A 17,831-nucleotide genomic window follows, 5' to 3' on the forward strand; every position below is an offset into this window, starting at 1 on the left:
TTAGCAGGAGATGTTGCCACAGAGGAGCCAGCTGATCAAACCCACCAGCAGACAAACTCCTCATCCTCATTACGCACTCCCTTCCCAGAGGCCCTCTGTTTGGTCTACAGACTTATTCTTCCTTCTCCCCCAGCCTCTACCCCTCTCACTCTCTCAGAGGTTTCTCCTCACGTTAATTACAGTTCAAACTGGGTGTCAAACTCAGTGCTGAAGTATCCAGCAGGGAGGCGCCGCCTCACTGGGGGAACTGTGCAACTGTGGCGACTGTGCAACAGATGGTGTGTAACTCATGAGCCCTACTGTCAGGCATCACTGATTGGTGTGATTCTCATCAAGGCTGTAGGTGATGAAAGAAAATTAGAATCCCCACAACCCGCTATTACAATTTCAGACCCACAGTTGGGAGCCTTTATTTATAACCAGCTGCTAATTTACAATAAGTGTTGCAGCTACTCAGACCCGGCCATTAGTCCAACCAGCGCAAATGAATACTGGCTGAGACACAAAGTGAGACGTGTGATTATCAGAATCATTAGAAACTCCCTTGTTTTGATCAGACTTAAAGGGCACACATCATTAAAATTTCCTTTGCTGTAGTGAATTAATATGTAAATATGTAAATATTCTCCATACTGTCTATATATATATATATATATATATATATATATATACATATATGCCCACTCAAACTGAAGCACTGAATGAACCATTATACAAATAACCAACTGCATGCAATAAACCCACCATACAAAAGTGCTTTACTGTTTACTCAGAAAATATCCATAACTAGTTTTTATTGGCTAGGATCCAAAAGATACCTCTAAACTTAGACCCTTTTAAGTACAAAAGCCAGTATGGAGACCACAAAATTCGGCACTACACCTCGCCAAAGTACTCTTGGAATAGCTGGGTCTTCAGACAGCGAGCAACTCTGCCTGTTCGGACACACTGGGGAAGTTTGTTTCTCTACTTCGGTGCCAGGACAAATAAGAATATGTTCTCTTAGGTGCTCTGGAGTTTTTGTAATATTTTAAATGGTTTTAAATAATGTGCTTACATGTATAAAACCTCTGCACAGCACTGGATTTAGTATAGATTGTGTAAATGTCCAAATATGCCTCTTTCGACACATGTGCAGCAATCCACCACCTCTTTACGAACTGCCAACGATGAAACGTCACTCGGAGGAAACCCTCAGGGATCAAGCTCTGATGCATCGGCTAGCAGACGCCCGAGCTGGCCAGCATCATACTGAAGTGATGTGAGGATGGAGATAGACATCTGCCTCTGGCATGACCTGAGATTCGAACCAGCGTTCCTCGGGTAAGCCTACCTTTATAACCAGTACATAAAGACACACTAGAGACACTCTGAATAATTTTAGCAAATTGCAAAAGAGTGCTTTCAGTTTTGTCAGAAAATATTGCAGTAACTGATGAAGTTTATAATATTTAAATGTATTACATTTATTTAAGTTTATATCAAACATAACACTACTACAAGTATATTCCAAACTTTTGAACAGTACTGCCTGCAGAGGCATATTCCGTAAATAGCTATAAAAATCCTATTCAACCTTCCAGGACCCTCTAAAGCACAGGCTGTGATGCAAAGTTGCAGCATGTGGGGAAAGTGGGTCAAACTGATAAGTTTCTTAAAGTCACATGAATTCACAGCATACTTCAGGCAGACATCAAGGAAAAGCAGCAGCAAATTGCAGTGCAACTACAGCAGCAGCCAGCCTCCGCCTAAATTCAGATACCACCAATTTGCAATGCCTGATAATTCATCCAGCAGCCCAAATGACTTGCAAGGGTGATGTAGGTAAACAGCAGTGGCCAATGGAGAGTTTTAGAGGACTTTAAAGCAACTCCAAAATTAAATTTTGATTAACAGAAAGCACCAACTTAATCAACTGCTGCCATTCAAACAGCAGTGCAAAACTGTACCTTCACAGCTGAACACAATACAGACGGCTTTTCAGAAATAAATGAGTACCAACAAACAACACAAACAGTCATTGAGGCCACTTTGTTTGACAGATACTAAAAAACTGTTTTAACTCATTAAAAGTTGCTTAAAATCTGCTCTGCGTGAATCAAACGCGTAAGACAAAGGCATCTTTCTTTCAGAATGCTCATAAAGGGTCTGTACGCTGCAAAAAAGAAGGTTTTATTGGGTGAACAGGAAACCAACTCCTTTTCCCAAAGGCTACAAATGATGTAGGCTAAGATATGGTAATGGCCTGACCCAGCTCCAGTCCCTGCAAACTACTGCCTCATGTTCTTCTGCTTTAAAGGGGGATTTTCACCATTTTAACATAACTGAATTTAATAACTGAGAAATAAATGCAGTCAATGAATTCTAGAGACTTACCTACTCAGTCAGGCTTCATTCCAGGGTCAACAAAATGCAAATACAGCCATTTTATCCCTGAAAAATCCAGCTACTAGCTGGTTTCAGATGGTCTAAGCTGGTCTTTGATGGCCAAGGAAGTTGAAAAGCTGGTCATCCAGGTGAAAACATACCCTATGCTGGAAAGTAGCATAGAGCATGTTTGGGGGATCAGATTTATTAGCATGACCAACTTAACCAAGCCAGTCATATTAGTTCACTGGTCAACCTGCTTAGCGATCAGGCTGGTTAACTGTAGTAATCGTACTGGTTTACCAGTATGGTTATAATGGTAGCTTGGTTAAGGCATCTAACTTGACGGAAAACAAGATAACCATACATATATATATATACCCACAGAGCAGGGAGGGTGAAGGTCCTTGCTCAAGGGCCCTTGCTCAACAGTGGCAGCTTGCTGAGCCCAGGTACTGAACCCACAGCCCAGTCATCAATAGCCTGTTGTTACTGGTGAGCCACAACTGCCCCTGAAAAAATACCCTAGGCTGGTCAGGAATTAAGCTGGCCAACCAGCTTAACCAGCTCTAGCTTTTGAGGGATTTACTGTTCAAGCAATCTGTGAACCTACATGCTTTGAGGTCCTCTGTGGGGACTTTTTTGCTGTATAGCGCTCTCCCTGCATGCCATAATAGGTTTTAGACAAAACCCTTATCACTTAACTATCAGAAAACAATATCTCAGTCATCATTCTATGCATTCAGATCCATTTCATATACCTAATCTTTCTGTAAGGTAGTTTTAAGAGTCATTTAACTCTTCACCTAACCAGCATTTCACATCAAACCCTGAATAATTTAATCATGAAGGAATCCCCATCGAATGTAACTTCTTTAACCAATAATGCACACTAAAGTAATCTGTCAAAGTCAACAATACAGACACAGCAAAGACATACAGTCAGTCACATTAGGCCACTACGGATTTTCTCATATGTTGCACATGATCTTATAAAAAATATTATTGTTTAATCTTGAGTTTGCAGACTAAAATATTGCTTAGCTTTAATAAGGCCTAATCTTGAGATTTAAAAGGACTCGTCTATATAATTCACATAGCTGATCTGGGGACAACTAGAGAAGCCTTAAACTTCACGTTCTTTCTTAAACTGGTAAGTTCACTACACTGCTAATGAGGAATTCCTGATTTATCCAGTAGGAACACTGAATTATGGATAACAGAAAGTTAACCTCTGCACCGCACTGCACTTTTTGCCTTTTAAAGACGGTCCAAGGGGAAGGTGTTAATGGCCTCTACGCACACTTACATGATTGCTCAGAGGCAGTCTATTGATTTAATCGACCCTCTTACCAGCTAGATCTCTTTTTAACCCTTTAAAGTACATTTGATAAACCGCCTCAACAAGGACCCAGTTGAGGTGGGATCTGTACCTACTGAAGTGGGACAAACTACAAACCAGTCAGACTGTTGGGAACTCAAGACTCATCAATGCCCGATGGTAGAGATCTTTATGCTAACTCCACTGTGTCTACTATGAAAAGCTCCTAAAAGTAAGCAGTAAGCAACAGCTATAAGAACGTTTTCACTGAACCTTGGAAGGAGGTCGCTGAAGGCTGGCGGAGGAAGACGGGGGTGTGATGCTCTAGGCAATGTTCTGCTAGTCTGGGCATTCATGTGGAAGTCAATAGGACCATAGGGCATCTTCAGAGGTCTGGGGGTGTCTACGCCTTAATGGGTACTGCTTCACTGATCAACTAACTAACAGGCCCTTTCTGTATGTGTTAAAGGTCCATAACATATTACAAAAAATAAAATTATATTAATGAACAAAAATATATATTTTTTTACCTCATGAAACCCTTCAAATACTCATTTCTCTACACAGCCAAGCTACTATCTTTCCCATGAGTCACTCTCTTACATCTGTTGTAACATCTGGCTCAATAAGCATTCATCATTAATGATGACTTTAATATTCAACTGCTTGCACATCTGCACAGTGAAAGAAATAAGGACACGTGCAGTGTTGTGATTAATATGAAATTGATAATATTTTTAATTAACAATGAGTAAGAAGCATGAGAAGGGTGATTTCTGGCAGTGCACATGATAAAGAGCAGTTCACATTTGGTCTCTGGTTTCAGAGATTCAGTGATTCGTCTCTGTGCACAAAGGGAAGCTCAATTCCCAACTGGCCTAGAAAGCACCAACAGACATGGGAATGTGGCAATATGGGTTTGATCACTTACATGTGCAATCACTTTTCACTAGGATGGGTCCAGGTCTCATCACATAAAGGTTGCACAGAATGCATTTATTCAGTATTTTAAATTTCTTTCTAGTGTATGCAAAGAAGGAAGAAATGCCAGATGTGTTTTACATTACCATTTACAACCCTGTTACTTTGCCTCTGAATGAAAGGGCTAATTTTCCTTTTATGGTGGGATGATTAATATTTTAATGAGTTCAGATCTTATTGGTTGATTGACAGTGAGGCGTTTAAGCCTAGGATGGATACTCACTCACTTCTCTGGCTTCCACTTCCTTGTGCCCTAGAGTAGCAACCTGCTTTCTAATATCTAGCATCTGATTCTAGTACCCATTCTAATATCTAGTGATGCTGTCCAGTGTTACTGAGGCACAATAGTGATGAACAACTAGTTAAAAAATTTTTTCTCATTTTCTCCCAAAGTTGCAGTGTCATCAGTGCAACTTTGACCATGACTAGGGCTAGCAGGTCTAGGGCTAGCTCTAGTGGTCTGGGTGCATGTACATTTTGGGGGCGTATATATTAATGAGTCAAGACTGTTAGGTCACAGTTTTTTGCATGTTCTCAGGTGTGTATCTGCCACTAAAGACTACCTAGATGAGAGGTCATCAAATCCAGACCTTGAATTCAGCTTGTTATGGGCTTCGTGATCACTTGTTAACCCCATAAAACATCTATGGCCCAAAAGTGTTTTACCAAGAATAGCTCCACCAGTTTGTACACAAGTCCATGTAGTTACTGAGTAATACACCTTAGTGTGTAATAAGCGTTAAGGAATAAAGGGCACACATTTGTCACTGCGCTATGTACAGCAAAATGTGTCTTCCGCATCCCATTTGTGGTAGTAAACACACACTAGTAAACTAGGGACACAGAGAACACACACACAGTGGTGGGCGGCCAACTCCAGCGGCCAGGGAGCAGAGAGAGTGAAGGGCCTTGCTCAACAGTGGCAGCTTGCCAAGCCTGGGTATCAAACCCACAACCCTGTCATCAATAACACGAAGCTCTAACCGCTAAGCCACCACTGCTTCATCAACGGTTCAGTTAAATAGCACTGATTACCAAACCCAGGACTGGAAACTAGATTCTGGTTCCATGTAAAGAAAACCAAACACCATCTGTCCCAAACATGCTGTACAAAAAAAGAAGGAAAAAGTAATACCTGTTCCACATGTTGCGCTGCACTCTGTCCAGGATCCATGCTTCCACTGGAAATCCGTGGCAGGCGTGCCACTGATAGACTCCTGCAGGCTTTCTCTACTGATAGTGTATTCATACCGCACTCCTGGGTTGGTCTCCTGAAACAGCAGCTGGAGCACAGAGACGGCAGATGAAGAAGAACGCCAGGCCAAAGAACACAGACGCTAACGCAGACACAATCTCACACGGAGCTAAACAGCAGAACAATATAAACATGAGTCACATGTGTTAGAGGAGCTCTGGGGGAAGATTCTGCTTGAAGGTTGACAAAGCAACAAATACTACGATGCATTTGAGCAACGAAAGACTGAAATTTCAGAATTCCTTCCCAGCTGGATCTTTCAGATCAGCTAGATCTTTTGCAGTTCAAAAGACTGGAATGCTAAATAGCTAGTCTAATGCAATGTTACAGTTACAGGAAAATAGGAAGCTGTAAAAACTAAATAAAGGAATGTTAGACGCATCTGGATTGATTATGGTTCTAAAAGAACAAAGAAAGTTACATAATATCAAGAAAGGTGGTAATTTTACTGATATTCACAATCCACTTCAAAACTAGTACTCAAATCTCCTCCAAAATATAACTGATTAGCATTTCATGATGGATAGAATAGTAAAAAAAAGTTATGCATCTTAAGTATTTGCTGTGCAGTTCATTATGTTAAATCTACATATTATGGTCCAGTTTAATAGGCACAGATTCAAGAAAAATTAAATAACTACATAATTTTCCACTTATCCCAGATACAGTTGCAATCAAAATGATTCAACCCTCATTATAAGCAACAAACCAATAGTTTGCAATAAGCCAATCAAACAAGAGCAATTTAAATAGCTCATCACAACTAACAGAACAAGTGCTTTCTCCTGATTCAACACAAAATGCCACTTTTAATGACGGCTGCAGTCTAAGAATTATTCAACCCCTTCATGACGAGCGTCTTTAGTACTTAGTACAGCACCCTTTTGCTGTTATGACCTGATGCATAGCCAGACACCAGCTTCTGGCAGCATTCCCGAGGAACCTTAGCCCCTCATGGGCAATGGCCTCTAGGATAGTTCTCTAATATTCTTGGGTTTGCTGCTGCAACCACCTTGTTCCAATCTTACCAAAGATTTTCTATGGGGTTCAAGTCAGGTGACTGGGACGGCCAGTCCAGGATCTTCTAGAACTTCTTCTGAAACCAAGCCTTAACGGACTTCGAGGTATGATTGGGATCATTGTCTTGTTGGAAGGTCCAAAGACACCTAAACTTCAACTTAAGGATTCCAGTGCCAAGGGAAGCAAATCAGCCCCAGAGCATCACAGAGCCTCTGGCATGCTTCACTGCAGACACCCAGCCATTTCTTTTTCAGAACGCTGTCAATGCAGCGCCACCGGGCTTTTGATCGCAGTCATCTACCCACCCTGGAGAGAGGAGGGCCAATGGGATTCAAACTAGCAATCCTCTGGTCAAAGTGACAGCACCTTATTCTGCAGGACCACTCAGAGCTCATGACTATATAGTTGATCAGATATGACGTTTGATGTTTGGTGTCCAAATTTTGCTTATTTAGTTGAATTAGTCACCCAAATCTTTTCTTCAAATCCATTCTTTTATCAATTCATGATGCTCATAAAACCAGTTGAGACGTAGCTTTGTGACGTGGTACATCATCATGCCGGAGGTAGCCGTTAGAAGATAAGGTAAATGGTGGTCATGAAGAGATGCACAAGGACAGCAACAATACTCGAATAGGCGGTGGCTTTCAAGAGATGATTGATTGGTATTAACAGGCCCAATGTGTGCTAAGACAACATTCCTCACACCATTACACCACCATTACTCCACCAGCTTGGACTGTTAACACAAAGCAGGCTTGGTCTATGGATTCATACTGTTGGTGCCAAATTCTGACCGCACCATCAGGGTGCTTCTGGAGAAATCAGGATTACTCAGCTCAAGCTATGTTTTTCCAGTCTTCAACAGTTTGGGTTTAGTTAGCCTGTGCCTACTGCAGCCTTAACTTTCTGTTCTTGGCTGATAGTTGGCTAATTAGCTGATTAAACACAAGAATTACTAGTTGTATAAGTGTTTTGATTGAAGTGCCTGGTTACATACTGCAAACATTTGTTTTTTTACCATTAACCTCTAGTGTTTGTTACCCATGCAGTTCCAGTACAAAACTAAAGAAGGAAAATTTGGACACCAAACATGTCTTGGATCATCGGCTACATCTGAGGTAAGTGGAAAGTTAAATCATTTTGCAGAATCACTCCTTTAAGCCTAGTCTTACTGCACTGCAATGCTAAAGCTGATTTCATATATTAAAAATGGCTGTTTATTCTAGATTTAGGCTTAATACAGGTCTAAGAAATAATGTTATATTATACAATCAAAACAGCTAATATGAAAAGTAAATTAAAACTTTCCAAAAAGCACCATGAATTCATACAGTCGACTAGACAGAAGTAATCTTGACCACTCTGTCAGAAGCATCGAAGGAGAAGTTTCATTTTGAACCTGTCTAGCAAACAAACCACTCAAACACACTGTGAGCCCAAAAGCCCATTAGTAGTCTGACTGCACCTGAGCAGGGAAGCTGCTCTGAAGCTCTCGGGATCCCTGAGCGTGGTGGGAAGTAACGAGCATCATTATGATGGTGCCAGAGCTGCCTGCCTCAGCAGACAACGCTGCTCTCCCACCCACATGGGGGTGGCTTGCCAAGGGGCTGAGGATGCCTCCGTGGGAGGAGACCCTTTAAGTGCGGCTCCCCCTGCCTGTCCTATATCGCTAATGAATCCTGCCAGCACTTTCATGTGGCTAGAGCGCAGCGCTCGGGCTTAAATGAAAGGTGTGTTGTGACGCTTATCTATTTTTCTATAATTAATCAAAGGAGGTGCAGTTGAAACCCTTAATCTGCACACTTCAGTGTCTCTCTTTCCCAGCTACATAACATACACATTAATATTTTCACACTTTCGGGTTTTTATTATAAATCCAGGTATGTCATATTGTATTAACACAATATTATGATATTCTACATATGCTTGAAAGAAAAAAACAGCAGGAAATGGGTTCCACTTGTACACAACATATAATTAAATAAATCAAGCACAAAATACAAATATTTCCTATTTCTAAAGAGCATAACATATTTTATATATATATATATATATATATATATATATATATATATATATATATATATATATATATATATATTTCTCTATAAATAGTGCACTGTTGCTTTAAATGACATTGCATCAAGAATGTTACATCATTCAAGCCTTTGGAGCAGCCAGGAACAAAAAAGGCAAGGTTTATTTGTTGCTTGTTCATATTAGACAGGCAGACACTTAAATAATAATACCAAGGATTTTTGCTATGTCAGGAAACTTGACCACAGAAAGAACTGTGGCCATTTTAGGATGTAGAATGTACCACCCCATTGCGTTTTATTGCACATGACTCCCATGACTAAATAAAACATTATTTAATAAATTTACTATTTAATACATACTTTATGCCTGGTTTGGAAACTTGCTATGTGGAAGGGACACTCATTTCATAGAGGTTTTAGACAACTAAGTATATATTTTTAAAAGCATGTCTCTCAGCAGTAAGATCCAGATCACATTAGAACAGATGCGGGTAAATATAAATACAGTAAAGCGGAACAGGAATGTCTCATTCTGAAGAAAGTAGGTGAGATCTTGTGAGCTAGTCTCACGAACAATGCTCACTTCCCGATTTCTCCTGGACATCCCCAGCCAGCACAGCGTGGTATGTGGTCAATTCCATCAGCAGCAGCAGCTCACCTGATTTACCATCTTTAAGCACCGATTTACCAAACCAGGTGTTGATATGATGAGAAAATAATACTAGACTCCATGAGGAGAACTTTGGAGATGTTCTAATGAACACAGTGATGGAAAACCACAACTTTTTGTAGGAATGTTGATTGTATTCATTCCTATATTAGCACTTTATTCATTCTAATTCATTGTCATTTTCACTGTAAATGCACATTTGTAAATGAATACACTCATGTTTGTTTTTCTCCTTATTTGTTCTAATCTACCTCTTTAATTAAGTTTAGTATTATTCTTCTTCTACTACAATTAATAATTCAGTAAGGGTCCTGTTTACTGTCTAGTGCTGATGTAGGTGTCTGCCATGCAAAATAATTCATCCAATTTGTTAGTTTCACTTTGTACATTGTACACTGATTGTCAGTCACCAAAACAAACAATACAAACAATAAAAGAAGAAACTAATCCTCATTAAAATGAATTCCCTAAATCTGTGAGCACATTTGAAGCACTAGGGGGCAGTTGGTCTTTCATTTGTCAAACCTTGAAAGATAAAGATTAATTTTCTCAGTTCATTCATTTATTTATCTTCACATTGACTGAAATACATAGAAATGCAGCTTTGAAAGCCGACGGAAATGCTTCTCATCTGATGCGGTTTCATAATCATATCCGCAGACCTCTCCTCCACGCTTCCTACAGGAGCAGATTATATTTACATCAGACCTTCAATATCTGGAGCAGCCCAGAGCAGCAGGGGTTCTCCTTTGGAGTGTCAGTGGGAGATTTTCTAGCTCTGGTCAAACATTTAAAGTCAGGCCAGCTTCAAATGCTAAAGTAACTGATTACAGAGCATTTTTCGAGTTAGCAAAGTCAAAAGTTCTTCTCACTCAATATTCAGTTCTGCATCTCAGAACTATATGGTTTAGATCGAGCCTCAAAAACAGTAGTAAATGCTGAGCTGCAGCTAAAATTAAATTTATTAAATACTGTGTAAGATGTTTGGTCTGTAGCTCCTCCCCCTCAATCTGTTTACTGTTTATTCCCGTCTGCAGGTTGAAACTTCACTATCACGTGAAAGGAGGCCTTCCCAGACTTGTGACTAGTGGGTTTGGGGAGGGCTTGTGTTGTTGACAATATTCAAACTTAGGATCTCATGTCTCTTGACAAGCAGGCAGTTAGACAGTTGTGCCACTTCAGGTCTGTGAAGCCATGTACATTTCTGTATTTAAGAAAGAACGGAAAGGTACACACATCTCACATCTCTAAAGTGGCTTTACAGTCTAACTGCCTAATCATTATGTGTGACAAAATCTAAAAAATGTTAATGCAAGCATCCCTCCCTTGTCAAGAGCCTCTCAGTGTGGGGATGTCATGTGATAGGGGGAGGTCTAAACTACAGATGGGAATAAACAGCAAACAAATTAAAGAACACAGACTAAACATCAGGCTTTTGAGGCTCAGCTCAAAATGCATTATGTGTGGAATTATTTATGATTGACGAAGTGCGGACCATGCTCGATTGGCTGAGGCAAGGAAAGGGAACTCAAGAAGTTTGGGCTGAAGTTCTGGGGGTACTTTGAACTGATGGGACCCAAATCCACACCTCCTTGGCTAGCAGAAGTTGAGCATGATTTGAACCATGATTTGTTTTGGTGTGAATTTTTATCATGAGAAGAGGGGAGAGGAGGAGTTTGGGCATGGTCCTTCTCTCAAACTTTTAGTTATTACACAACTCGGGAGGTTCTTTAATTTGGAGGACCTTCAAGAAAAGGTTTTTTAAAGAAAAAGGTTCCTTGAAGGTTCCTTAATATGTTCCTCCACAGGTTCAAACTGATGAACCTACAATAGTGCCTTATGGATCTTAAACTTTTTAAAAGTGTCGGAGGCACTTAACATGCTCGTTCTTGGTACCCCTTCATTAAGGCCACTCTAGAACATCCCACAAGGTTAGCGGTCTCCAAGATACACTCTGCTACAACTGACTGGTGTGCTCGCTTATTTATATGTGCAGCAACCCAGCAAACACGGTTTTGCTGTGACAACGTTGTGATAACCAAACATAGAAATGCACTCATTCCTTAAAATATTTTGATGTGTCAGAAAATGAATAATAGAACATGATTGGAATTTTGGAAAGTTGTCAAAAGGTCTTCCATCTTACGACCAAGAGGCAGTGTTACCTAATGATGATGTTGCGGCAATGTAAAAACATAAACAGTGCAACCTTCTGACAACATTGTAGCAACATTATAGAAACCCTGTCAAAAAGCATTTGTGACATCCCGGGTCGAGTTCATTCCAAACCAGGGCTGGTCATGACACTCTGATATGACTGTGTATAACCACCACCGTAATCATATTTGTAATAATAAACAGCAACTCACACTGCTTTTGAGGCTGGATTTCTTCAGAGTACAGTTTTCCAAGCCAGGAGAAGTAGCATTTGGCAAATGCCCTGCACATTCCCAACTGACCAGCAATTGGCCAGCTTAACTCATGTGACTCAGGAGGACAGGAGATGCAGCTGTCTCATTTCTTAGGAGTTTGTAAATCAGACACCCTGTTACACAATCTTTCAGTGTTGAAAACAAGCCCTCTGGACCAAGTTGACTGTATCATATAATCTTCACAATAAATGAGGGCACGATAATGAATATCATCTCCCAGAATGTTGACCAACTGCATGTTTCATTTACAAAGAGGCTTCCAAGTGGTGAGTCTTACTGCCAGAGGATCTCTCATTGACTCCCATGGTTTCTAATAGCATGAGATTAAATCTAAAAAAATAAAATGCTGCAATATGCATAAGGTGTCTCGTAATACACTCGATACAATAATACAATAGATGCACCTTTATTTTTAAGAGTGTACGTTCAATTCTTGCAATATATTTTGGACCTATCACCCATCCCAATGTTGCATCACACAGACTTATTTTCAGAACTCAGTACCTGAATCCACACTGGCTCCCTGGTTGGTCCTGGGGATGTCAGGTTCTCCAGCTGGCCATTCCGTTCATAGGTGAACACTGTTCCAGCTGCCTTGTACTCTCCGTTCCACTGGATGGTCCAGCCGCCATTCAGGAAATACTTTTCTGGGTCGTTGCTCCGTAACGCCAAAAAGTTCCCAGCCTCGGCCACCTCCTCAATGTGGATGCCCCGTGCTCCTTCTGGAATCAGACCAATGTCCACATAGCCTGGGATACAGAAACAGACCTGCTTATTATTAAAGCTTAAGCTCAGCACTGAAGTATTCTCCTCTACTGACCAGGGCATTTCAGTCTTAAAGGATTTGTGACACATAAAAGGACACAATGTAAAAATAACCCTTAAATCAGAATTCTCACATTTTATCACAGGTTAAAGCAACATTATGTAGCATTGTTACCTTAAAATATCACCTTCAGAATCATGGAGATGCTCCACTGACATGTAATAGAAAGAATAGCATCTCTATCATTATCTCTCTGGGCTCGGCACGCTGCTAACTGCACTATGTAACTGTGGTAAGTGGAACTGTGGAACACTGTATAACCCGAGTCCGATAATATTACTACACCATGTTGATCCACATGCTTCTTACATCTTCAATGATAGCTCTGTATCTCCCAGCTTGTCCAAAAAGGCATGTTTAAAGTGTGTCCCTTAGTGGTGGCTCAAAGTGCAAATTACGCTTCCCAATTGTAGAGGGAGCCCAAGAGCATGAAATGCCAATTCACGCATAATGCTGTTTTAAGGCTTCATGGCACATTCTGTTTAAGGATTCCTGTTGAGGTTATTGCTAGTAAAAATGCATACCATACCCAGCCCCTCACTCTCCTCAAAGGTCTTCTTCACAGTTTCACAAGTGGATCCATTTCCATGACATACTCCACACCGGTCCTCAACAGCATTGGAGTCGATCTCATAATCACAGCCAATATTCTACAACAAATAAAGCACACACACACAACACAGCACAGGGAAATACAGTGCTGGATTAAATAGGCGATTCTTCAATTAGGGAAACTTTTATACACCAGGGTTATGAATTTATGTTAGGAATACGTTAGAAATATTAGACATATTTTTTTTTACAAAATAAATAGCTTAGGTATTAAACATATTATTCACAGCACAGCAGAAAAAAATTGCTTAAATCATTGCGATTTCCAATTGTTCAGTGTTTACTTTACTCAGTGGTCTACTTTGCTATATTGGCCTTATTCCCAACCCAGACTTTAAAACAAAATGATAAAAACAGACCAATTCATCAAAAAAAATAAGTTTGTCTCAATCCAATCCAAGCGCCTTAACCCCTTAATGCAGAAAGGCTTATCACACACTAAGGCCTATTACTCAGTAACTACAGGGACAAACTGGTGGGGCTATTCTTTGATAATAGTGCTTGTAATGGTGAGCCATAGGCTGCTTAAGGGGTTAATGTTGAGTATCAGCTAATAATCAGCTAATATTTGTGTCTTCATTCTAGGTACATCTTCACTATGGTGGTTCTAGAACATCCTACGATGTTAGCGATTTACAAGATGCTACCACCCTATTATGATGCCCTTCTGGACATCATTCAAACCACATTCTTTTCTCATGATGATCATGTTGACTCTGCTACAACTAACTGGTGTGCTTGACTATTCAGACATGCGGCAAACCCTGTCACATGACACAATCACATCAGAATGTCATGACCAGTTCTGGTTTGGAATGAACTCGGCCCGGGGCGTCACAGATGATATATGATAGGGTTTTCTGATCTATGATCACAATGTAATAACATTTTGACAACTTTCCAAAATTCCAATCAGGTTCCATTATTCCTTTTCTGACAATAGACCACATCAAAATATGTTACGAAATAGTGCATTTCAACATTGTGTCAATGTTGTGGGCACCAAATCAATAGGTTATCAGAGCATTGTCACAACAGAACCATGTTTGCTGGGTTGCTGCACATATAAACAAGCGAGCACACCAGTCAGTTGTTGCAGAGTGAAAAGAGATCATCATGGACAAAGGGCTCGATTTGACTGATGTCCAAAAGGGCGTTAAAAATAGGGTACAGAGCAAAGGGTGGAAGCATCTCAAAAACTCAAAAACTCAAAAACGTCATAGGATGTTCAAGAGCCATTGTAGTGAATGTGTACCAAGAATGGACTTCCTCTGTAACAGTTGTTCTTTACATTTTGCCACAATTGCATGATAAGTGGACCAATAGAAATGTTCCAAAATGACTTGGAATTAAATCTTTTTACAATGACTTCCATTACAATCTAGGAAGGTTCTTCTTCTCCTGTAAAGTTGCCAAGTTGAAGGTAGGAGGTTTTTGTGTGGCACAGACAATATATAATGTTTTTAAGCCTAATTTAACAATGTTATAGTCTATTTTAAGTTCAGTTATGATGAGTTGGCTCACCTCCTGCACCCTGGTGATAGCAGCTACCAGTCACTTTAAAATGCAGCAGAGAAATGGCTTGGTTTTTGATTTGTGCATAATAACAATGCACACTCTGAACTGATGACTCAAAATAACCATTTTACTGTGTTTTTTGGAAGGCAATAAGACAGACCTAACTTGATAGACAAAACTGGAGGGGAGAATATCTGCCAGCCGGTGAAGGGGTTGTTTGAACGGAAGCCGAAGCTGCAACTCAGAATGCCTGTAGCTATGTTTCTCAGCATGTTCATGCTCTCAAAAAAGCAACCCTTGATGGCAAAAACCTTGCGTGCCTGTATATGGTAATGGAATTCCGTTCAGGCAAAGTCCTTCACACTGCACAGTGCACCAGCTTATGATACTGTTTCCTTATGCATAAATGCATTGCCACCTTCTGCATATCCTTCTTGTAAATGCATCCCATTTGTCACTGAGACGATTCTCAGCAGATCGCAGCAGAAGCGCAGCCCATTCTAAGGAAATAATCTCTTCTTCCCCAAAACCCTGAAATGCTGTTTGCAAGCTATAGCCAAACTCACTTCCAACACAAACATGCTTCTCCTTAGGACAACTGGATGTGCTTGCTCAGAACTACAGCAAACTCCTGAGGGACAGATTTCTGCCAAGGGTGTGAAGCTGAAGTTCTTCACTGGCTGAACCTGCATGACCCTTTTGGACTGAGGGCTAGACACTGTACAATACTGTACAAAACTCAAAGGCCATTTATTTAATTTCTAGTCAAGACGTTAAGTAAGATTTAACCAAGACACCGATTTAACAGAATTACACAGAAGCTTTAAAAACAAAATATCATATCAAATGTTTTGGGATGTATTGCTGACTGGACTTAGACTTGGATTGTTGCCAGCACAGAGCAAAATCAGGCAGATTGTCCACTATCTGAAGAGGACCAGAAATGATGTTCACAGACCTACTGTAAATTCTATTGATTTTGAATTAATTACAGGCAAATTCACTGTGGTTGTATCTCCAATATGGTAACTTTACAGGGGAAATAAAAACCTTTTAAGTCAATTTGGTCCATTCATTCAAATTTGAGAACTACTACCAGCCACAAATTACAAAAATAAAGACGTTTGCGTGACAACTATGACATTTTTTTAAATCCGCCTATTCATTCCACAGCAGTTTAGCTACACCCACTCACGTTGAAGCTATAACCAATGTTTCAGTCTGGACTGGAGTCCTGATCTGTGAAATAGTGTAATTCTGTTAGTAAATATTCTTTCAACATATTCTTTCAAAATATTCTTTCTAGCCACTATACCTGCTACCTGCACTATACCCACTAAACAACGAGAAACACCATGCCTTTGGGACATTAGCACTAATTCGCAACTAGTTTTAAGAGGCAGAGAAAACTTTATTAGCAGAAAATTCAGTGAGTCGACATGCTTGTCTATGAGGAATACATTTAGAACAGTTCATAAACTGCATATTTTGTCACATGGCTCCGCCCCTGGGACAGGGTCTCTGTAACATGACCTTTCCAACTGGGTTTGTTAATTACCGCACAATACCTAAGGCTCTGTTGTTTGTGTTTAACTGGTCACGTCACTGCTAGGCTCCGCCCCTCACCTAGTAATGCAATTCACTCATGTCATAGTCTAGTTTTTCTGTCTCTAGCGTGTATTTAACCACTGGCCCTCTTTAACCTATGTGTTAATAACTCAGCTCTCCACTCACAGTAATAAAGCTCAGAACTTGCAACCCCCATATGGAAATGTGATATATGGCAATATCAAAACTTACAATCATATGCCATACATTAGAATGTATGGAATTCCCTTGCGTCCATATAATATATTCCCATATATAAACGGCAATGTACAGGGGAATGTATATATACTAGTCACCGGTTGTACTTTTTTGGAGAGTGCCGACTACTGCAAGACTACTGCCTGATGTTTTAGAGATGCTCTGACCTAGTCGTCTAGCCATCACACTTTGGCTCTTGTGACAGTGGCTCAGATTCTTATACTTGACCATTTTACCAGCTTTTAACAGCTTAATCACCTTCAAGAACTGACTTCTGACTTACCGACTAATTTATCCACCCCTTGACAGATGAAGCTTCTGTAGATGAAAAATATCCAATGTTTTTTATTTCACCTATACTACCTAGCACTAATGTTATGGCCACACAATTTTATTGCATTTAATGTATATAAATGTTACATATATGTTCTGTAATTGATATTTATGTATATGTTTACTATATAGTATATGTGCACTTATTTCTTTTACTTACCAATCAAAATGATACATGGCCCACATATTATGCTTGGCTTACATATAGTGCACTATGTATGTATGTATGTATGTATGTATGTATGTGTGTATTACATATTTGCATATATATCTCATAATTGGCCATATATCAGATTTCCTCGTGGGACTTGCCTCCTCCTCTTCGCTAGTGACATTCAGTCTCTTACAGTAAGTATGTAAATAACCTGCACACTATTTGTTTTTAGATTATTTTAGAATGTACTGCAAGAAGGCTTAGTACTTCTGTCCCTGGATGCTCTGTGAGCTGTGGGGAAATAAGGGGGAGAATGAAAGCATAAAACAACTTACTGATGTTAATGCAATGCTCACATTTTCAGCCATATTCAATTAAGCGAGGCTAGAAGTCAGTAGCGGCGGCGGAATTCGCTTGCATAAATATCACATTTTCTGCACAAGCAACGTCATGTGCATTGGAACAAGTTGTTCGGGTCATGTAAGGACTGAATG

General features: G+C 40.1%; 1 protein-coding gene across 2 annotated transcripts in view; it reads right to left on the reverse strand.

Moving 5' to 3' along the window:
• The window catches only part of adamts7 (a disintegrin-like and metallopeptidase (reprolysin type) with thrombospondin type 1 motif, 7), a 96,857-nt gene that overhangs the window by 43,022 nt on the left and 36,004 nt on the right, over positions 1-17,831 (reverse strand). Inside the window, exons 14-16 of one of the 2 annotated variants that reach the window (XM_072660146.1) lie at positions 13,444-13,564; positions 12,593-12,837; positions 5,805-5,952 (exon numbers count right to left, since the gene is read on the reverse strand). In XM_072660146.1, the coding sequence (XP_072516247.1) occupies positions 5,805-5,952; positions 12,593-12,837; positions 13,444-13,564 (514 nt within the window). The remainder of the gene's footprint in view (positions 1-5,804; positions 5,953-12,592; positions 12,838-13,443; positions 13,565-17,831) is intronic. The other variant, XM_072660145.1, reaches the window with a different exon arrangement.

The sequence above is a fragment of the Salminus brasiliensis genome, chromosome 17 (genome assembly GCF_030463535.1).
Source record: "Salminus brasiliensis chromosome 17, fSalBra1.hap2, whole genome shotgun sequence".
Taxonomy (NCBI): domain Eukaryota; kingdom Metazoa; phylum Chordata; class Actinopteri; order Characiformes; family Bryconidae; genus Salminus; species Salminus brasiliensis.